Here is a 22,103-nt window from a genome sequence, read left to right as displayed (position 1 = left end):
CCTGCCCTGCCCTGCCCTGCCCTGCCCTGCCCTGCCCTGCCCTGCCCTGCAGGCTCCAAAGAACAGGCAGCCAAGTCACAGAACCAGACCTGCCCCACATAAACGCCAGCTCGGTGCTTTGCATTTATTTGTAAGGCTATTAGCTGTGTTTAGGAAGCTTGTTCCTAATCCTCTCCAAGCCTAGGATTTCGCTTCCAGAATCCAGCTGTAACAGCTTTGTAAGGCTGAATGCTTAAACAAACACTCACGTGGTTAATATTCAGCAAATATTTACAGAGCTACCTTCACAGAGCAGCAGTAAGTGGCACTTTCAACATCTGCACATAGTAGGTGTTCAACAATAGGTGCAGCGACTCGTCAAACTTGGAGATTTATGCTCAGCTAAGCTTCCACCAAAGAACAGTTTGAACACTCTCCCACACCTCAGTTAAACAGCTCAGTAGATCAAAGGACACCAAGGGATTGTGACAGAAGACTGAGCACACTGGAAAAGGTGAGAGTGAGGCCAAGCGAACAGTCATGGTGGTGACTATTTAAAACACTGCAGTGACCTGTCATCTAAAAATGCTGAATGGGCTTCCAGCATTGGCCTCTGTAAGTGCTCAGTCTGACGTCGAAATGGCTATTTTCTGTGGTGTAAAAGACAGGTGAGATTGGAGTTGACAATCTTAAACGGAACAGTGATCAAGAGGCACCAGATGTAGTAAAAGGAGGTGGGGTGGGGGGGAGTTCTTATTACACTACTGTGTGTTTGTCTGAACACATAGGATGTACTCTGAGTGACCCCTTAGTTATGTCAAGATCAAACCCTGGCCCTAGGCAAGCACACACAGAGCTAAATATCCCAGGTGTGGTTTTAAAGACAGCCTTGCCATATTACATAGTACAGGCTGGCCTTGCATCGAAATTTCTTATAATGAGTTAGCTTTTTGTGTATAGGGAGTGATATTAAGTGTGGTGTATGTGTTCCAGAGATCCTCCTGCTTCATCCCCACAACCTCAGTGCTGGGTTATAGGAACCTGCTACCACATCTGGCTTTTTATGTGGGGTCATGGGGGAGGGAGGATGGAGGGAGGGTGCACACTTGTGGAAATCAGAAAGGGACACTTGATGTCCTCCTTCTTCACTTCCCACCCTATGCCCTTAGGGTCAGAACTGTTTTGGGCATTTAACTCCCAGAATCCACCTGCCCTCACCTTCCAGCTCTGGGGTTATGCCTATGCCTGGCTTTTTTATGATATGAGCTCTAGGTTGTTTTGTTGTTGTTTTAAAACTGAGGGCCTCACACTTGTATAACAAACTCTCATACCTACTAAGCTATCTTCCTCCTGGGTGATCATCTCCCATCCACTCTGAACCTTGAGCTATAAAAGGGCATTTTATATCTCAAGGGGAAAGAAACAGTAACTAACCCACAAAACACTGCACTGAACTGTCCCTCACAGCCTCCCCAGTCCTCCAGCCTCCGGGCAGTGTTTGCTCAGGCTGTATCAGAAGCACTGGTTCCTGAAGGGCCACCGCCCATGTGTTGGGGAGTAGAGCCTGACATACAGACATGAATCAGTGTGCTGTCACAGCTGGAGTTCCCTTCCCATGTGACATTCCTGGCTACAAAGCACATTTGATCTAGTAAACATGCAGTCCGAGACTCCCGCTGAAGAATCTGTCTTGGCCGGTGTCTGCAATCGACCAGAACTTATCTGACCTGTACTTAAACAAGAAGGGCCACCTTCCTCCCACCTATCTCACAGACAGCAGAGGATACCCACAGCAGCAGGGCTAAGCTCCCTGGAAGCTTTGAGTGCAAGGTGTAACAGGAGAGAATATCACACGCTTCCTGGCACTCATAATACCCAACTCAAATACGCTGTAGAATCTCCCTGTGCTCTGAGCTTTCCTTGCCCATCCATCCATGCCCCTGGACTGTCTTCTTCACTTCTGGTTATCCCCCAAGCTCTTGTCCCAGTGGACTGGTTGATACTTGCCCAACTCCCTGTTTTCTTCTACCTCCAACACTGTTAATTTCCTGGGATATCCTCCTACCTCTTGACCCCCAGCTACGCAGGCTGGTTCACAGGTATCTGGTCCTCCTGCAAAGCCACCTGACATCCCTCCACAGCAAGGGTTAACCACTCATCTTTGGTTGGCCCACGGAGTCTGCTTGTTCAGGGTTTCAGCTGAGATTTACTGAGCACCTGGTATGTGTCTGATGCTAAGGTGACGATAGAGATGCAATGGTGAGCAAACTAAGACAAGGATCCAGGAGAGATACACGCCTGGGAAGAGCAGAAGGCCAAGGCTCGCCTTGTACAGTGACCTGCTTTGCCAACCTCGAATGCTGCCCCGGCACCAGCGCTAACCACTGCCATGGCTTCTACTGAAACCCAGTAACACTTGAACACACTGAGCTCTGTGAAATACCAATAAAACCAACTTCATTGCTTGTTACTTTCCCCAGTGACCTTCTCTGAGGCTAGAGGCCAGTGTGCATGCAGCATATACATCCCACTGTGCACCAGAGCCTGCCAAGGACTGGGATTCTATCAAGCCGGGGAGCTTCCCTGAGAGAGTGCACTGTAGTATCTCAGGGCCACTGGAGGCAGGCAGGAAATGATTCCAGGAGTAGCCAAAGATGAAGGAACTGGCTGTTGCCACACTGTCTCGAAAACCAATCAGGCTCCATCTGTGTGTTGGACTCCTGGGTAATCAGCTAGCAAGCTAGCCTGCTTCTCTCCAGTAAAGTTAATTACTCTGTCCACTGGTAACCCCAGGTCATGGGGCACACCTGTGTCTGTGGAGTATAGCTCAGTCCTGCTCAGAAGCAGAGGCTGGAGGTGGTGAGCTACTGGGGTACCAGGGGCTGGCACTCTGCAACTAGCTGGAACTTGGATGACACCCAACTCAGTGCTTTGGAGACCATGCTCTCTCCTATCAAGGACAGCACAGAAGTCTTATAAAAATACGCCTCCGTCTGAGTTCTGTCCCTATTGTTGAAGGGAAGCCATTTCCGGCCTCAAGAATGAGTAGATAAACAAACACGAGCTGCTGCTTTCCCCTGGCTGTTCAGCAGAGAGTGAAGTGGAGTTTGGCACTTGGTGGCAGAGGTAATTATAATTAAAACCCACACAAGGGAAAAGCGGTTCCCTCCCTTCTAAAACCATACCTCCATCACGGTGTGTATTTATAGAGCATCAAGATTAAACCAGTCAGGAGAAACGAGTATGATTAAGACAAAAAGTCTAGTATCTATGATCTATAAAAAGCATTGCCAAAACCTTAAAGCAAGAACAATAATAAGGTGTTTGGCAGCCTTTAGAAATCAAAGGTACCTGTGATGTGGCTCAGACTTCTACCTGTAACTCACCTCCCTCCACCCCTTCTTCCACAACTATTCAAACCTAGAAGGAAAAAGGAGACAACCCTACACCCATATGTGTGGGCAAACTACCAGCATACAGAACTGTAAAGGTCAATAAGAATGTAAAATAGGGCCGGCCTGACCAGCCGCTGAGGTCTGGCCAAACCCTATAAACTCGGAGGGACTAGAATCAAGCTGACCTCTAGTTTGTAAAACAAGCTTAACAGATTAAATTTATTGCATAAATAAGACAGTAGGGATGTGTCTCAAATATTTCCAAGGAAAATAAACAACTGTTGGAGTGGTAATTGAAGATGGGGAGCTGGGAGAGGGAGCGGAGACTGTGAGGTATGGGTCACAGCAAACCTACCACCAGAGAGACCCTCACACCCCCACTCGCTGCATTTTCACACCTGGTTACCCCACACAGTAGCCACAAGCTGCAGGGGATTCAATTAAAGTGAGAAACATTGACAGGTCATGTCTGCATACAGCTGCCTTCACAGAGAGCTTCAGCCACATAGACATTCAGATGGTTCTAGAGTGTCCTTAGGGTTCTTCTTCTGCCTCTGAAGGTCTCTCTGTGTACTCGAGGGTCTGTCCCAGGGCCAGAAACCACGCGGGCAGCCTGGTGCTCCTTGTTCCATAGTACCAGCATCCACAGTCACACACCACCTTCTCTCTGCAGGGTAGCTCAGTCCACCTCTTCTTGGGTCCCATAACCTTAGCACATGGAGTCCTTCATCCTTATGGTAGGCTAGGTGGAGGGGTGGCCTCCACAGTCTGCCAAAGGAACTGATCTGGCTCAGGGGTGGGAATCCCTGTTTGGTCACAACCTAATGGTTTTGACAGGTGGACATGTCAGGTGGATGTGGTAATGGGTGAGAGAAGGCCCACTATGACTCACCCTGCTGAGGGAAACATTACCCTAGCCCTCAGAACAATCCCATCTCCCTCAATCACAGGCCTTGACTATTAGGTATGTTCTGAATTTCACTATAAAGATTTGTAGGAATTGATTTAATTACCATCTAGCCCTTTACAGGAGAAGTTTGCTGCCTCTGACTTAGATGATCCATGGAAAGCATCCTGTCTTAGTCAGGGTTTTACTGCTATGAACAGACACCATGACCATGAGTTGTAAGGCAACTCTTACAAGGATAACATTTAATTGGGGCCAGCTTACAGGTTTAGAGATTCAGTCTAATATCTTCAAGGCAAGAGCATGGCAGCATCCAGGCAGGCATGGTGCAGGAGAACTGAGAGTTCTACATCTTCATCTGAAGACTGCTAGTGGAAGACTGGCTTCCAGGCAGCTAGGATGAGGGTCTTAAGCCCACGACCACGCTGACACACCTACTCCAACAAGGCCACACTTCCTAATAGTGCCACTCCCTGGGCCAAGCAAATACAAACCATCACACACATCCCTTCCATGGCATCAGCCAGGGCTGTCCCTTCAGCCCTGGCCTAAAAGCACTGGATTGTACCAGTCCAGGACCAAATTGGTCCAGTACTCTGGAATCTCAAATGGAGCCAACATGAGAGGGAAGGTGCCAACTTCCTTCCTGAAAACCAAAGATAATGTCTAAAGGACAGGAGGCCAACAGACCACAGGCATCTCTGCTAGAGCTGGTACCACCTATGTCTTCCCCTCTTGGCCCACCCTGTCTCTCTCACTCTATTCATAAAGGGTCAACCTGAGAGAAAATGATAGTTTTGAAAGCTGGCTAATAGACCCAAGCACACCCAGGGCAGCTCTGCCAGGACAATCACACAAACATTAATGGTAGCCTGGTTTCATCACACACTTGACTTTGAGCAAAGTACAGTGCATAAAGGACAGTGGCTAACAGGATCACACGGCAGCTGCAAGCTCGCTGTGTAGCAGGGCAATAATGGGCCTACCCTCCTTCTGGGAATTAAGCAACGCCAGGAGAAGAGCAGGTGTCGCTCAAAATTAAGATCAAATTCATACCCAAGCCAAATGGAAGCTGCATGAACTATGCGCACCTCCGGGCGAGCCGGAAGGGGGACACGTGGTTATTGCCTAATGACAGAAGTCAAACACAAGGATATACATACCACTCCTCAAAACAGCCCCCAAACCGGACAATCCCACAAGTGTGTCAGAGGGTTAGCTCAGACAAATCGCCACAAATTTGTACCAAAGAAGGCTCCAGAGTAATGATAGCACAGCCTTTGTGTACACAGAATGCAAGTGATTTTGACAAAAATGCTAAAAACAAAACACACGCAATATTATACTGTAAAAACTCAAAGTAAAAGGCAAAGCTATATGTGCCACTGTGCCGTGGCTGGCAAACTACAAGCTTACTGAAGGATTCAATCTAATATTCAAGTATGTGACACTGCAGTACAGGCAATGAAAAACACACCCTGGCTCCATGTTGATCCTAATCCTGGTTTATACACGTAGGATTCTGTTCCTATCACAGCCTGGCCAGTGAGCACACCTTCAGAGGAGGGTGCCACCACCACAGGACACTACCTTACCAACTTACTGACCACCGTGCATGGGTAGGAAAGCAGGCTGTACCCTGACACAGATCACCCAGCAGAACTGCCCTCCCCTGTGCATACAGCAATGTACACAAGAAGAAAGCAATAGTGTGTTGCAGGAGATGAGACTGCAACTATTAAAAAAAATTTCATCACAAGAAAGTAGAGAAGGATGAACCAGCTTCATCATAAACAAATAACACACACACACACACACACACACACACACACACACACACGCATGCCAGGTTTGGTAACTCATTCCTGAAATCCCAGAGCCCAGGAGGCTGAGGCAGAGGATTGCTATAATTTTTGTATGGGCTAGAGTGTGAGACTGTCTCAACAACAACAACAACAACAACAACAACGACAACAGCTGAAAGCAAGAAGATGCAGCACAGCAACAAATCCTTGGGCTGAGTTCATTCGCTATGTTTGAAGTTTAGGCAAAGACAGATGAAAGGATCTCAATGTTCTACACTTTATTTCTTTTCTACTATCCTTCCATTGGGCGTTTGTTTACCTTTGACCACAACAACACATGGAAGGAACACATTAAACAATGAAGAAAGCAGCGATACTCAAAGCTGCATATTCCCACATGTAAAAATAAACACGGAGAATCCTTGGTTGGGCGGTACAGGAAGCCATCACGTGGCTCCTGAGGAGAGGTAGAAAATGGTGCCAAGAGACTAAATTTTTGGCACTCTTTGAACGATTTACCAGGGTGTGCTTATACATTCATTTATTTAAGGATAAATACATGATTAACGTGAAAGCAGCTCTGTGGGCTGCAGAGGAGGGTGAGCTAACCCAGCCTGTGGGTAGAAGCCTCACCCCAAAGCTCTCTGGATGTGGACACAGAGGCCACCAGGGCTGGGGGCTTATGAAGTATGAAACCACAGGAGACCCAGGGCAGCCAGGAAACACTGACCAATGAAGAAATCAGGCGAAAGGTGGGGAAACCCCAGCAGAAAGCTTCGGTACACAATGGGGAGAAGGGAGCAGAGTGTCTCACCTTTACCCTGCCTTTCCAGGGCTGAAATCCACTTCCCTCTTTTCCCACAAATCAGTTCTGCAAAGACAGTCTCAGTAATGCTTTTAGTACTGGACAAAGAGGAAAACCCAAAGCTGTCATCACCCAAGAGAATCAACTATGCGGGAACCGTTAGGCGCTAGGCAGCAGTCTGCCATGACTGAAGGTAATGGGGCCGTGTGGAATGGACGGGTAAAGGCAGAGGACACACCTGTCCCCAGATGTCCCACACATCCCAGGTGAAACGGTGGGTCTACGAGGAGCAGCTTCAGCTTCATCCACTTTCAAAAACAACTACGCAAGAGGCTATCCACCCACCCACCCCCAGACACCAATGGGAACACACCCAGCTGCTAACTAGACCATGCTACGTCACTAGTTAGAGAAGAGGAAACAGATGCCCATGAACCTAAGCTTTGTCATGATTCCAACTGATTACTGAAACAGACAAAAAGCCTGCGAGTGCCTGAGGAGACCAGGAAAGGAAAGCACGCACGGCGGCAGCCCACAGGAGGCATGAGGAGACTGCTGGCACAGCCTGCATGCTGCCCTTCCCAGGAAAGAGCCAGCAGGCCACGAGAGACTCTGTATGGTCCAAAGTCCTGACGTCTATCTATGTAACTGACAATCCTACTTGGTACCCCTCCAACTACAAACAGTTACAGAACTGAGGCAGGAGATGAGCCATGGCAGGAGAAGAACCATGCGCAGACCAGAGGATATCGTCCCAGAATATGCCCAGCCATTACTGAAGGGACAGAGGACAGAGAAAGTCAAGAGACAACGGCACAGCAGACTGTTCGCCTGTGCCGTTGCAGAGACAGACACAGAGGCTGGGAAGGTGACCGTTTGCTGGTGGCTGAGGTCAGCCTCTGTCTCTTCCCAGGCCCAGAAGACAATAGGATCCTAGACTGATTTCCCGAGGAAACTAGGCTCAAGCAAGCCGCATAAACTTCACCTCGGGAACATAAACAGAGAGGGAGGCCATCTCACACCTCCCCTCTGGCCTTCAAAACTAAGGAGGGCTTTGCTTCCTGAGGTGACGGGGTCTAACTGGGGACATCTTCACACATAGCACACACCGTGGCTCTAACCACTACCCTGTCATCCTGTCAGGCATGCCAGGTCCCATGGATGCCTTCCTGTTGTCTACAAGCTGTCATACTTGTGTTTTATGTGTTCTTTCAGGGGAACACTGTGTAACTGTGACCAGAAGTTTAAAGCAATACGCATATACTAAAAATGGGGCAAAGCAGTACTGGGTGTCTTTGGAGAAGAGAATAAACCAGGCAGCATTGAAGATGTGCTAAAGAGACACTTGTCTCTCCATCTTGACTATCAAAACTATTGAGACAATGGAACACCAAGGAAATGGGAATTCTCCAGGAATCTGTGCCCTCTGAAGAGCATTCACTGGCTTCCTAAGCTGAAAATAACAAGGTCTACATCCTCAGCTAGGGTCACCAGCTAGTGTTCCACATGCAGCTGGTACAGTAGCAGACACACCAACCTGGTGTCTGCCGCTTCTCAGAGGGGCACAAGCTAAACCATTCCAATAGGTAACTGTTAGGGGCGTGCCTTCCACCTAGGGCTGTCCTTATCATCAGGATAAATTCTTCTCAGATCAGAGAAAAAAGTCTCCAGAACTGACACCTACAGGAACATGGCAGAGGAAGGGGTGCAAAGAGCATCAGGAGGAGGATGGCAGGAATGAATTTGGTAAAACAATGTCTTCTGGATATGACACAGCCATTGCACCCCGCGTAGTGCCGTCCCATTTATAAGCACAAGATCAAGCCTAGCAGATCAGTGAATATCCCATCAGGCATCACTCTGTGGCCTTAGTAGACTATGATGATGATGGTGCAGAAGGAGGAGAAGGGGAGAGGAAACGGGGAAACTAGGAGGAAAAAGAAGATATAATCAAGACACGAAGGTGGAAGTGTCAGAAGAGATGGGGTGGGAGGGAGGAATGGGAGATAGAAAGATCAAGATATACTACGTGCACATATGAACTTGCCAAAGAATAAATTAATAGCAAATAAATAATAACGAACCTTCCTGACCAGCTCGTGCCAGCTTCCTGACCACTGCCTTGCCTCTGAGGACCATCAGCAAGGGTTTTTTTTTTCTCATGTGTATTTAGGTTTTCAGAACATTTCCTGGCATTTCCTACAGGATCCCCAGAAGGGCAACAAAGGGTACCCTGAGCCAGCCTGGTAGAACGGAGGCCCCTTGTCCTCTTGGCTTTAGTATTTAGGGTTAAATGAGTGAAGTATAAAGTGCAGGGATGAGGGAAGTGGTCACCAATAACCCACGAAACCCTCCTCCCCTAAGTCAGAGGCTCTATGTTGGGGTACCTGACTATGATTCCTAGGAAGCTCTTCCCTGGGCAAGGGGATCCAGCCAAGTCTGTGCTCCCCCAGCAGCTCTCCCTGTACAGTCCTCACAGTGTCAAAGTCAGGGACACCGATGATGTTCCACCCACACCTACCCTGTCGCCTAAGCCCTGGCCTCACCAAAGCTCTTTGGGTGAACCACACGCTACACCACCACCCAGGCAGGTATCCTGTAAGCATCAGGGAAACACACCAAGAAACACTAAATAAAACTACCACAGAATGTGTACAATGTAACAAGACAGTCAGGGGCTTAACTTCAAGTACCATACAGCAACTGACACCGAGCGCTTGAATTCTATCCTATTAGACAATTCTTAGGTCAGCCTGCAAAATCCTCATTCATTTTTCCAACTCAAAGCAGAAGAAAATGACTCAAATACTTTAAGAGACTCACCCCAGACCGCTTATTTAGCTTTGAACTGATCAAAGGGTTTGGAGAGCAACAGCCAATTTGGGAAAGGCAAAGGCTAGTTCCCAGAGCTGTTTCCCTACTCTGTTTCCTAACAGTGTGCCTGCCAGAGCCAGGAGGCCACAGGCAGCCCCACCCACCCCCACGCTCACTTTTGCCACTGTACCTGAGGGAAGTAATACCTCTCACCCCCATCCTGAGCCCCCCAAGCCTCCTTTAAACCTTCCCCACTAACCAGGTAGTGGTGGCGCAAGCCTTTGATCCCAGCACTCGGAGGTGTCAAGACTTGCCTGTGTCTGAAATACAACATCTACTACTGGACTTTTCAAGCAAGAAGATTATAGATCACTGCTACATTCGGTCGATTTCTTGGACTTTGGTTCTTGAGTTCCTGTTTCCCACCCCCAAGGACCTGGCCCCTTTGCCCTGTGGCAGAAGAATCAGGGATGGCCAGAACATGGAGGGTAAAGAAAGTTAAGGAGGACGCCACAGGCTGGCTGCTGCCCCATCCCCAAGCTGTCTGCCACAGGAATCATTTTTTCAAAGATGCCTTTGAAAGTGCTGAATGGTCGTGTACTCTCCCCCATTTCTCCCACACTGGGGCTAGTCTGTCCTTCCCCTGTGCCTTCTTTTGGCATTCCTGGAGGGTCCTGCCTAGATCTAAATGGAATCCTCAAGTGCTCGGGTAGCATCAGAGAAACACACTAAAATACAACAGCATAGAGGATGTAGGTTTAACAAGACAGCTAGGGGCCTAACTCCAAGGACCATAGAGTAGCTGACAGTGAGCACTGGCCTGGCCCCCTCCACAGCTTCCACCCTAATCTACCATATTCATGCACTAACCCTGTATTGCTCTTTAATCTATGTGGTACGGTTATTACTGTAAGGGAAAGACAGACTGAGGGATGCCGAGGATGCACAGAAACCACCAGAGCATCCTTCCTGCCCCAAGCAACTTGCTCTCTTCATCTCCAGACCCAGACTTCCTGCGAGAACCACTTCCATTCCCACATCTCCACATGACAACTATTTAATCTCCTGACCACACTCACCATATTCCTAAAATAGGACAGCAGCATCTGCTTGAAATGGAATTGCTGGAGAGTGACAAATCGTCCTGATTAAGATAAGGACCACCCCGCCAAGGCTACCTGACAGTGGCTGGTTAGAAGGGAGGTGAGGCTGCCTAGGATGCCCTGGGAAAACGTATAGGTGGACACAGAGGGGCTATTCCTAGGTATAAAACAAGGACTCATATTCTGCTCTAGGACAATGCAAACCCCTTCATGGTCCCCATAAAAAGTTATAGGGTAAAGTCAGAATAGGCTCCAACCCCCAGCTACTCGAAACAGAACCTGCTTCACGGTTGGGCATCAAATACTTTCAGGCAATGAGACGGTGCTGCTAAACACTCAAAAGACAACGCTCCTCCGTCCTAGACCAGAAGGGAGCCACACACTGGTGGCATACTTCCAGCCTTGGCCTGGTCACAAGCACAGGGGCCTAAGAGCCATAGGAAACAAGATGCTGATGAATTTAGGGGCCCCCAAGAGATGCAGAAGCTCCTAATTGTTTTTAAGATTTATTTCCAGGTGGTGGCAATACATGCCTTTAATTCCATCACTAGGGAGGCAGAGGCAGGCGGATCTTTGTGAGTTCGAGGCCAGCCTGGTCTACAGAGCGAGTTCCAGGACAGCCAGGGCTACAAAGAGAAATCCTGTCTTGAAAAAACAAAACAAACAGACAAAGCAAAAAAAGATGTACTCGTTGCTTATGTATATGGGTGGTTTGCCTGCATATATTTCAATACACCACATGTGTGATCACCTATAGAAAACAGAAGAGGGAGTTAGATCCCCTGTAAGTGGAGTTAGACTGTTGTGAGCGGTCAGGTGGGTGCTGGGAGCCAAACCTTTGACCTCTGCAAGAGCAACAAGTGTTTTGAATAGCTGAGCCATCTCTCCAGTCACCTGTTCGTTTATTTCTTTTATTGAAGCTTTTGGCTAAAAGCCACCAAGCCTTCAGATAGCACCCCCACCCCAACATCGCAGCACAGGGGATGAGTGGAGGCCATACACAGAAGAGAAATGTGGCCAGGGCTAGGCAAGTGGGAGCCTGATGCAGCAGGAAGGCAGGCAAGCAGGATCAGGATGAGGCAAAGGTAAGGCTGGGCTGGGTCCCTGTCACCGAGAAAGGAAAAGGAAGTGCAGTGAAGGGCAGAGGCAGCTCCTGGCTGTGCTGCAAGGGTCAGCAGCAGGGAAGTTGATTTTCCTCACTGGAGGATGCAGGTCCCTCCCCAAGGAAGGGCTCTGGCAATTAGTTATCCTTTTTGTTTTCAGTCCAGAGGAAGAAAAAAAAATCTGGAAATTGTAGGGAAAAGGGAAAGTGAGAAGCCCTGGCTGAGCCTTCTACACACAAAATGGCACAGCCAGACTCCCTTGAGCCTATGGGAACATCTGTGGGAACTGATGACAGAGAAAAAGACCCGGGGTCCCTGACAGGCTACAGGACACATGCCCACCTCATGCATTGCAAGCACCATCCCAAAGCACAGACCTCATGGACAGTACCCAAGGACAGGCGAACCCCAGCTCACAGTTAGAAGCACAATGAGCAATGATGTACCAGCTCCAAAGGCCAAATGCACAGAGGCTAAACACAGTAAGCTGTGTCTGCTTTGATAGGCTTACAGGAGAGCGGGTGGGGAACCAACACGGAAGAATGGACAGACAGACAGACAGACAGACAGACACAGTTTAAAGTATTTCTCCAACCAGTAGGCTGTCCGTTGTAAAACCAACATGGGCAGAACTCACTGTACCTCAGGCAATGTGAGAGAGACTTTTGATGCCTCCAAGACAGACAGCTTGGGTGGGCTGGCTGGCTCAGTGAGTAAAGGCACCTGCAACCAATCAAAATTCAGCACCCAGGACCCATATGGTAGACAAAGAGAACCGACTCCCGCCCAAAGTTTTTCTTTGACCTCTACATACACACTGTGACGTGCACATGGAGGAAATATTAAAATTACATTCAAATAGTTGACGGAATGAGTTGTTTTTTTCCTGGGGAGGAAAAAGGGCCTTTTTAAAAAAAAAAAAGTCAGTGGTTAGTTATTACAATGAACAAGGGACTATAAAAGTAAAGTCAATAATAAATAGCAGAAAGCACTTTTTAAACTAGAACGCCTGCTGTATCTCACTGGCTTGGATAGATAGAATGCCTATGGGAATGCCACTTGCCTGAAAGTCAGGCAACCATAGACCAGAAGAGGAGCAGCAGCAATTCGCCTTTTGTCTACATGACACTTGCAATACAGAGGGCTTTGACTGACAGCTGGCTCAGTGGGTAGGTAACACAGGCACCCATACTAACACTCAGAGAGGCCTTGCCTTTCCCAAGGCCACAGAGGTGAGGATAAGCTACAGTGGTTCTCTGGAGTCTCCTTTCTCATCCCAATTCTCTGTCATCCGCTCAGCCTGTTCTTATACAGTGCTGTTTCCTTAGTCTGTCCACAGTAAACTACTGTTAAAAAGTCCAGGAACAATGAATCATGAAAAAAAGGTGTTTAATTTGGGGGCTTTGGGGGAACCTCTGAAAGTGCTGCAGTTACTCCATAATGCTTTTATAATGGCCTGAGGTTACTGTGAAAGAGCCCTTGCTTTCAGAAACCTAAGACTTCCTGGGGCTATCGAATCTTTTAACAGACCCTTGGAAGACAAAGGGCAGGGAGCAGGGTCTCCTCCCTGATGGGCACATGCTTTGGGAATGTGGCATACATAGATCATACTGTACTGTACTCAGTACCTGACACTGCTGTGGCTGACTCTAAGGAGAGAGATGATGACACAGTGATATCCTGGAAAAGTGACAAGTTGTTAACAGGCAGGCGGGTGGTGTGAATGGAACCAGGGAGGCTGTGCCAGCCCCTCCCAGCACATGGCTTCAGTGGAAGCAGGAGATGGATGGGGGGATAAGGAGGCCGGTGTTTTCTCAAATCACTTCGTCTTCCTACAATGGACTGAGGCATCCTTGCTAGAATACAGATTGTTAAATGTATGGCATCCCGCTCTCCAAGGCAACCCTGTGAGAACACAGAGCTGTTGCGTTCATCGGGAACTGGTAGCACTGATGCCAGTGGTCCACACCATGCTTTCGGCAGTCTCTGAATTACATAAGATAGAGATGAGATGGATTTGCACAAATAAACGGAAACAGATGGGCATAGACATCCCTTGTTCAAAAGGAAAAAAAAAAAGAAGAAATGTTCTGAAGTGGCACAAAATTGTTTTCAACTTTATTGGTGAGTGGCATGTAGCATGCATGTTCCTGCAGTCCTTACAGTAAATGTACTCTGCAAGACAGACCTAGACGTCCCCGCTGCACAGAGCTGTGGGCCATATTTTAACAAGTATTATATGCTGCTGTCTATGCTGCACTACCTGATCTTAGCATGCTCGCACACCACACACGCACACACATACACACACACACATATACACACTACACTGTTAACATCTTGGAAATCACCAAGGTGCAATTTTTTTGTCTTCACCATCCTAGGACCATGTATGCAGTTGGTCCTCAATAAACAGTTAATTAATTGGGCTGGTGAGATAATTTGTCTTTGCAGGGGACCCTAGGATGGCTTTACTACCAAACTGCTATGAAGGGCCAGCATCTATGAATGTGTCATTGATTCAGATGACTACAGTTACATGCTGACTGTTCTCCAGCTTCATGTCTACGCAAGTGCCTTCATTAAGACAGCAGAGCTGTATGCAATTCTGCATACACTGTATGCACACTGGTACAATTCCAACCTATAAACTCTAGTCCCCCAACACCTGCCGAATGCCAACAGGCATGCAAATAAATCTGATGCCCTCATACCCCTCCACCTATGGCTTATGGGGAGGTTAGAATGCTTAGGTAGTGGCCCCTAATGCCTGGGGAAGCATGCCTTAGCATGCAAATCTTTTTTTAAAATGTATTATTGTTGTTAATTACATTATGAGTATGCATCTACGGGTATGTGCATGTGAGCCTGCAGGTGTCTTTGGAGGCCAGAGGCATCAGATCGCCCTGGAGCTTAAGTTACAGGAGGTTGTAAGCCACCCACTGTGAATGTTGGGGACAGAACTCAAGTAAGTCCTCTGCAAGAGCAGTACTTGCTCTTAACAACTGAGCCATCTCTCCAGTGCCAGCATGTAAATTTGAAGAGTTTTTAGCAACCATTAGAGATATTATAGGTTTTTAAAAATTGTAGACATGTTATAGAATCTCTCAGGAACCTCTGAGGACTCTCAGGCCTCATTAGTCCTAACTAAATTACCTTCGTAATCTTGGGCAAGCCCTTGCACACCGATGAACAGAAAATCTGACTCTGTCTTTACCCAGCTGCCAAATCCACAGTGACGGGCACAGACAAGAGAGCTACCTCTCCGGGTCCAGAATTTCTTTCAGAATGCCAGAAGAGTTTTCATTTTGTTCCTTTATTTTTATTGTCTACACGTGTGGGTGTTCTGCCTGCCTGCATGCCTGTGCACCACATGTATAGTGCCTGCAGAGACCAGAGCAAGAGTATCAGGTGCCCTGGAAGTGGAGTTACCTACTGACAGTTAGGAGAGATTATGTGCGTGCCAGGAGCTGAACCCAAGTCCTCTGGAAGAACAGCAAGTGCTTTTAACTGTTGAGCCGTCTCTGCAAATCCCCTCAAATAGTTTTCAAATAAATCACAGTTCTCGAATCACTTAAGTTTTTCCTGTAAGGGTGATCTAATCCAGAGCACAGAACCCTCACAACACTGTTTTGCAGAGTTCATCTTTCACAAACTTGTCTTGGAGTATCACCACTTAAACCAGTGGTTCTCAACCTGTGGGTCGCAACCCCGGTGGAGGGTGCACATCAGATATCCCGCATATCAGATATTACATTACGATTCATAACAGTAGCAAAATTACAGTTGTGAAGTAGAAACAAAATAATTTTATGGGAGTCAGCACAACATGAGGGACTGAGTTAAAGGGTCAAAGCATTGGGAAGGTTGAGAACCCCTGAAGCATTCACTTTCTCTTGATAGACCCATCCAGTGAAAGACATCCAGCACCTCAACCTCTCCACTCCTGTGATATATCTCATAAGAAACCATATACATGGTGTAAGTTCAGACAGTTACATCAGATAGAATGCCCAGAGGCCACTGAAAACATGACATGTTGGATACCATGGTTACCAGGGATATGTAAGTTAAATCCCCATGAGATTCCACAGCACACCCCTAAAATGACAAAACAGGCTAATAATGCCACCCGCTGGGGCAGAGCCTGAGTGACTGGGACTCGAGTGTTCTGAGTGAATTGAAAGTGGTACCGCAGCCTGAGAAAACAGAGTGGCAGAGTCTTAGGAACACAAATCCACCTTGCACCGATCTGGCTCCTAAGTGTTAACCCAAGTCAATGAGAAAACATCTTCAGGATATGGCAGTGAACACATGTGGGCCAGAACTCAGGAGTAAAAGGCAGGGTAGCCACAAGTCCAAGGCCAGCTCTTGTCTCAAAACAGAAAAGAAGAAACATCTGTTTGCAGAGATTTGAGCTGGGATGTTCCTAGCTCCTCTCGTCACTACAACTAAAACCTGGAAAAAACTCAACTGTTCGTTACCTAATAAAGCTGATTTTAAAATTATCACATGTCCACGTGACAGGGCTCAGCAACAAAGCAGAGTGGTCTGAGAGTGCAGGCAGCATGGACAGATGACTACAGTATAGTAAGGTCACTAAAGGGGCTGCATACCATGGTTCCCTTTATAAAACTCTAAAACAAAACCAAAAACCAGTGGCCACCAGGCAGGAGGAGGGGTTCATTTCCAGTGGAGCAGAAGGGACATTCCGAGATAACCACACGTGTATCATGTACAGTAGTGTGTGTGTGTGATGTACACCACAGAGGTGCTACACAACGAGACACTTAAGCAAGCTCAATGAATGCCCACTTAAAGCAGACAAGTTATAGTGTTCGTAGAGCATATCCCCGTCAAGCAGTTCTATTTTAACTCTCAAAAACAACTTTGGTTTCTTTGGCACTTCAGGACAAGCTGGGGTGAAGGGTAGGAAGTGATGAACTATTAAAAGTCAAGGCACTTAGCACGGGGCTGAAGATTAGCATGCACCAGCTATGTGCATTCCTGAATTCCTAGCGACTTACTAAGACTTGGTAAATGTTTCCCCGCATACGCTGATCTATCAGTTCTTTCAATGGACCTCACCCTGGTTGGTCATGTGGCTCCGATGTCGAGACCCGCAACACCTGTGGCCTGGTTTGGTCCCTCTGACATCTCTCCACAGGAATTCTGTTAGCATCCATATGGCACGTGTCTCAACACTAAGGGATCCCTAGTCTCTGTGTAGGGTTCTGCCTGCAGACACTCTAATTCCTTTCCATTAGTCAGTACTTCCTAAAAGGTATCTGATTTACTACAAAGGATAATGGGGGCCCAGCAAGATGACTCAGTGAGTAAATTCACTCCTCCAAGCCTGACTACCTGAGCTCCAAGCCCTGGATGGCAGAAGGAAGGGACTAACTCCAGGTTGTCCTTTGACTTCCATACAGAGGATACAGACTCCCAACACACACAAAGCAGTTCACAACTATCTGTAACTCCAGCTCTAACTCCAGGGATTTGATGCCCTGTTCTGGACTCCACAGGTTTCTACACACATATGGTGCATGTAAATGAATCCACGAACACACAACATATATGTAAAAATAAAAAAAGTAAAAATATTAAATGCCCTTTGTGAGTTGGGCTGGGTGTTAGATGGTAACGAGGGTAGTGTTTCCAACCCCAAGGTCATATGCATTACAGCAGACATGCAAGGCAGTTGTAGCAGGATCCTCACTTTTGAGGTAAAGCAAGGCTCAAGATAAGTAAGCTTGCAGGTCTGGATAGATGGCTCAGCAGCTAAGGGCACAGACTGCTCTTCCAGAAGACCACACCTAGGCTCCCAGCACCCATGCCGGGCAGCTCACAACTACCTGTACAACACTGGCCTCCATGGACGCCTGCGCTCATGTGCACATATCCATACGCAGACACACACAGAGACAGACAGACAGACAGACAGACAGACACACACACACACACACACACTTAAAAATAAATATTAAAAATTAAGGAAACTTTTCAATTAATAGATGTCAATCCATATTGGATATCAAATCTTGCTATCTGTCTTCTGCCATGACCCACGGTCTTTTGATGGATGGCATAGGTGGCAGCCTAATATTCCTGAGTCCTCCTTGTTGGTCCTAAACAGAACCAACCTACAACAAAACCAGGGAACACAGCATTGTATGCAGGATGACCCCTGCCTGGCCACACACCATGCAAGATCCCTCTAGCACTTCCCCAGCTCAGGCTGGGCTACTCAGCTAGTCCCAAAACACTAGCCTGCAGGGACAAACAAGCCTCTGCCAGGAGCTGGCAATTTCTGTGACCTTTCCTTTGCCTGCCACCTATACTGCCCCACCCTGGTAAATCAGAAACACAATCCAGATGAGGAGTCCACCTGCCATTTCCTCTGAGGGAGTCATCTGTGACCTCTGCAACGCCTTTCGTCTAGAGCAGTGGTTCTCAACCTTCCTAGTGCTGCGACCTTTAATACAGCTCCTCATGTGCTGATCCCCAACCATAACATGACTTTTATTGCTGTTGTGAATCTTAATGCAAATATCTGTGTTTTCTAATGGTCTTAGTTGACCCCTGGGAGGGTCGAGACCCACAGGTAGAGAACCACTGCTCTGGAACCAGTTTGGCTGGCTCTCAGAGAGTGCTTATGGCAGACTCCGCCTTATGAATCACCACAAAACACGCTCCGCCTGAACACAAGATTAAGCCCAAATGTGTGATTTGCTTTTGTAAGTATGAAAGCATCAGACACAGCGCCATCACAGAAATGAAGGTTGCCGTATAAGGACGACAGTAAGGTTCCCTTGGAGATATGAGGGCAGATGGAGGCGGGAGGAGGGAGGCTAAGGCAGGGCTGAGGCCCAGGCTGTGGGCCTCCCCTCTAAGTTCACTCCATACTTAAGAGGCCAGTGGGTAAGGGTGGCACTGAAGCTTTGAAGCAGGGAGAGACTGCATTAGACCACAGGGCAGGGAAAAGCACTCTAGCAAAGTAGACCCCCAAAGTAGACCAGCCTGGGTCCACCTGTATGACCTTGGCCAAGTGATGACCTCTTAGCCCTTACAGGGGCCCAGAACATGCAGTCTGTGCATGAGAATACAAAACGGAATCCCCTGGTAATCTAAAATTCTAGGCATTCAAGACGCAACTGGACAGGTGGAATTGTACTCTTTAGCATACAACACGTCCCTTCAGGTTCAGGGTAGTGGAGAAGTCTCTGTGACGGAAGTACATAAAGGCCAGCCCTACTGCCACTCAACACTGCATTTAATATATAAGCCCACACTAATAAGTAGAAGAAGGGATTCCAGAACCAGAGAGGCTTACACCCCTGGAAGTTTCCACCCAGTGGCCCTGGAGGAAGCGCAGAAATGGATGCCGAGATGGAACAGCCAAGCCCAAAAGGCAGCTAACCAGCAATGGTCGGTAAGGTGCCCCTCACACCCACCTGTCTTCCATATTTTACCACCTTTGCCCGTACTTTAAAAATGAAGTTTCACAGACATAAATTATCCAGACGAAGTGATGGCAAAATACCAAAAGGCTCTTGGGCTACGGGGTGTGGGTGTGGGCAGGGGTCAGACACACATGGGAGGTCAGAGGTAAACCTTGGAGGTTGATTCTCCTCCTCACCGTTTGGAGACAGAGTCTCTCTCATCATATTGACCATGTCAGCATCATGTATACTCCAGGTTAGCTGGCCCATGAACCCCAGGGCAATTGTCTACTTCCCATATCACCATAGGGATGCCAAGATTAAAGATGCAATCTGTTGCATCCAGCTTTTTAGGTGGGGTCTGAGGATCTGAACTCAGTTTATCAGACTTGCACAGCAAATCCTTTACCCCACTGACCATCTCCAAACCCCACTAATGGATTTGTTTAAAAAAAAAAAAGTAACTGGAAATCCAAGAGAAATCAAACTTATAATCTCCCGTTTTCTTTCTTTCTTTCCTTTTTCAGATTTGTTTATTTTATTTGCATGAGAATTTTGCCTGCATGCATATCTGTGTACTCTATGTGTGTCTGGTGTCTGTAGAAGTCAGAAGGCTTCAATACTATCTGAATACTTGGCACAGTTGAATGCACCGAGGATTCTCACTTGGGAGGCTATGGTTCGCTCTCACTGTTTGTGGGTGCACAAACAGCTCACTCTGGTGTTCACATTCTCCACCCCCTGCCACCTCTCACTGGTGTCAACTGGATATCCTCCCATCAGCCAGGGTGCGACTCCGGGGCAGCTGAGCTCACAGGCCTTTTCTGTCTGGTTCATGGACGCGTTCCAGATGGCAGAGGTTGCTAAAAGTCTGACCTCTGGATAAGTGGAGCACAATTATGACTAAGAGCTTGGAGGACACACATTATAGAGAGGTTATCAGAGTGGGGTGAGGGCAGAAGAGAGGATGAGCGTCAGAGAGGGATGGCTTCCTGGTTCCACCGAGCTAAGTACCAGATTTTAAATCTAGGAGAACTGTTAGCATGTACAGAGGAGCTAAAAGAGAAAGTTGCTCCAGGCCCTGAGTACCTGGTGTGGCTCAAGCCACATTCATTTCACTGATGAGTTAGAATCCTCAAACTCAGGATGAGGAATCTGGGGACCAGAGGAACTTTTAAGTCCAGACACACAAGCTCATGTGTATGTTCCTTCTGTTAGAACACTGACAGAAGCTGCCAGCACATCCATAAAACATTCAAATCAAAAGGCTATAAGCTGTGGCAGGAAACAGCTCATGAGGCGATGGGGTCTCAAGGCCAATATCCTATTAGGCAGGCAAATTGCTAAACTGATCCGCCCCGTGCAAATGAGGAGTGCATGCCATCTGAGACTCCCAAAGCATCTGGTGGCTTGAAATCGGTCCAACATGGCGGCCATTCTGGTGAAAGGCAAGTCGGCCCCCTTAATTGAAGTGCAGAGAGTTCACGCTGCCACCCCAGCATCAGATCTGCACAACCTGTGCCTCAGAAATCTGGAGCTGACAGACCCAGGGTAAGCAGCCTTGTGTGGAAACCATCTCATAAGGAACAAGGATGGGCTGAGCAATCTGGATGCAAACAGGATCAAGAGCATCTCGGAAACACAAGAAAGGTATGTTGTGCCGAAGGCTGGAAGGCTGTGCTGAAGACTTCCCATGGTTCTTTTTATTCTGAAGACAGGATGAAACTTTATATACAACAGAATGAATAAAACAGCACATATGTTCACCAGCTCTGCATAGTACACCTATTATGGAACTGAAGATATGGTCCAGTAAAATGCTTTCCACACAAGTATAAGGACTTGACTTCCATTCCCCTGCTGATGTTAAAAAGTGACCACAATGAGGCACACCTGTAAGCTCAGTGCTGGGGAGGCAGAGACAGGAAGATATCCAGGGCTTGTCCAACAGCCAGTCTGCTCCAAGAAAGAGGCTATTCCTCAAAAAACAACAAAGTGGAGAGTGACTGTTTTGGCATTGCACACCAACCTCTGGTCCTAGCAGGCAGGAAGCCCTAGGCTCTAGACCCAGTACCTCATTAGAAACAAGAGCAAACAAGATGGATTTTAAAAGTATGGGGGCTGAGAGATGACCCAGTTAAGAGCACTTGTTGCTCCCACAGAGGACCTTGATTTGGTCCCCAGCACCCACATAGCAGCTCACAACCATCTATACCTCCAGTTCAGGGCATCCAGCATTCTCTCCTGGGCTCCGCAGGCACCAGGCATGCATGTGGTGCACATACATACGTGCAGGCAAAACACTCATACATATAATAAAGATAATAAATCTTTTTTTCAAAGGTCTAATCTGACTTTTTTGAAAATTCTACCTTTGGGGGGAGGAGAGTGGGGTAAATGTAAGGACCTGCCCTAAATCTTTTGCCCAGACTCCTCCCTCATCTCAGGCCACATACCCCCTAGCCTGTTGATGCTCGAGCTTTCCCTGGGCTTAGACCTCATATTTTAGTGATTGCACAATCAAGCACTGGAGAAGGGGAGTCTGTTTTCTTGCACCTGTCTCTCAAACATCCCCAAAGCAAAGCATTCACTGTGACAGAGTTCCACCTCAGGTACTACTCGGGGTGCCAGCATCTGAGGCACAGGAAGCAAAGGCTCTGCCCCACAGGGTGTGACAAGTGTCATTTCAGTGGAGAGACATGGACCAACAACCACATGGTGGATAGTGGCAGGTGGGAGAGACAAAG

At 47.7% G+C, this 22,103-nt stretch overlaps 1 protein-coding gene across 1 annotated transcript in view; it reads right to left on the bottom strand.

Moving 5' to 3' along the window:
* The window catches only part of Asap2 (ArfGAP with SH3 domain, ankyrin repeat and PH domain 2), a 116,919-nt gene extending 96,726 nt beyond the window's left edge, over positions 1-20,193 (bottom strand). Inside the window, exon 1 of the mRNA XM_028777751.1 lies at positions 20,112-20,193. Within this exon, the coding sequence (XP_028633584.1) occupies positions 20,112-20,193 (82 nt within the window). The remainder of the gene's footprint in view (positions 1-20,111) is intronic.
* Positions 20,194-22,103: the final 1,910 nt, after the last annotated feature.

This window comes from Grammomys surdaster, unplaced genomic scaffold (genome assembly GCF_004785775.1).
Source record: "Grammomys surdaster isolate TR1022 unplaced genomic scaffold, NIH_TR_1.0 314, whole genome shotgun sequence".
Classification (NCBI taxonomy): domain Eukaryota; kingdom Metazoa; phylum Chordata; class Mammalia; order Rodentia; family Muridae; genus Grammomys; species Grammomys surdaster.
The sequence above is the reverse complement of the archived record's forward strand: the minus strand, read 5'-3'. Positions and strand labels throughout refer to the sequence as shown.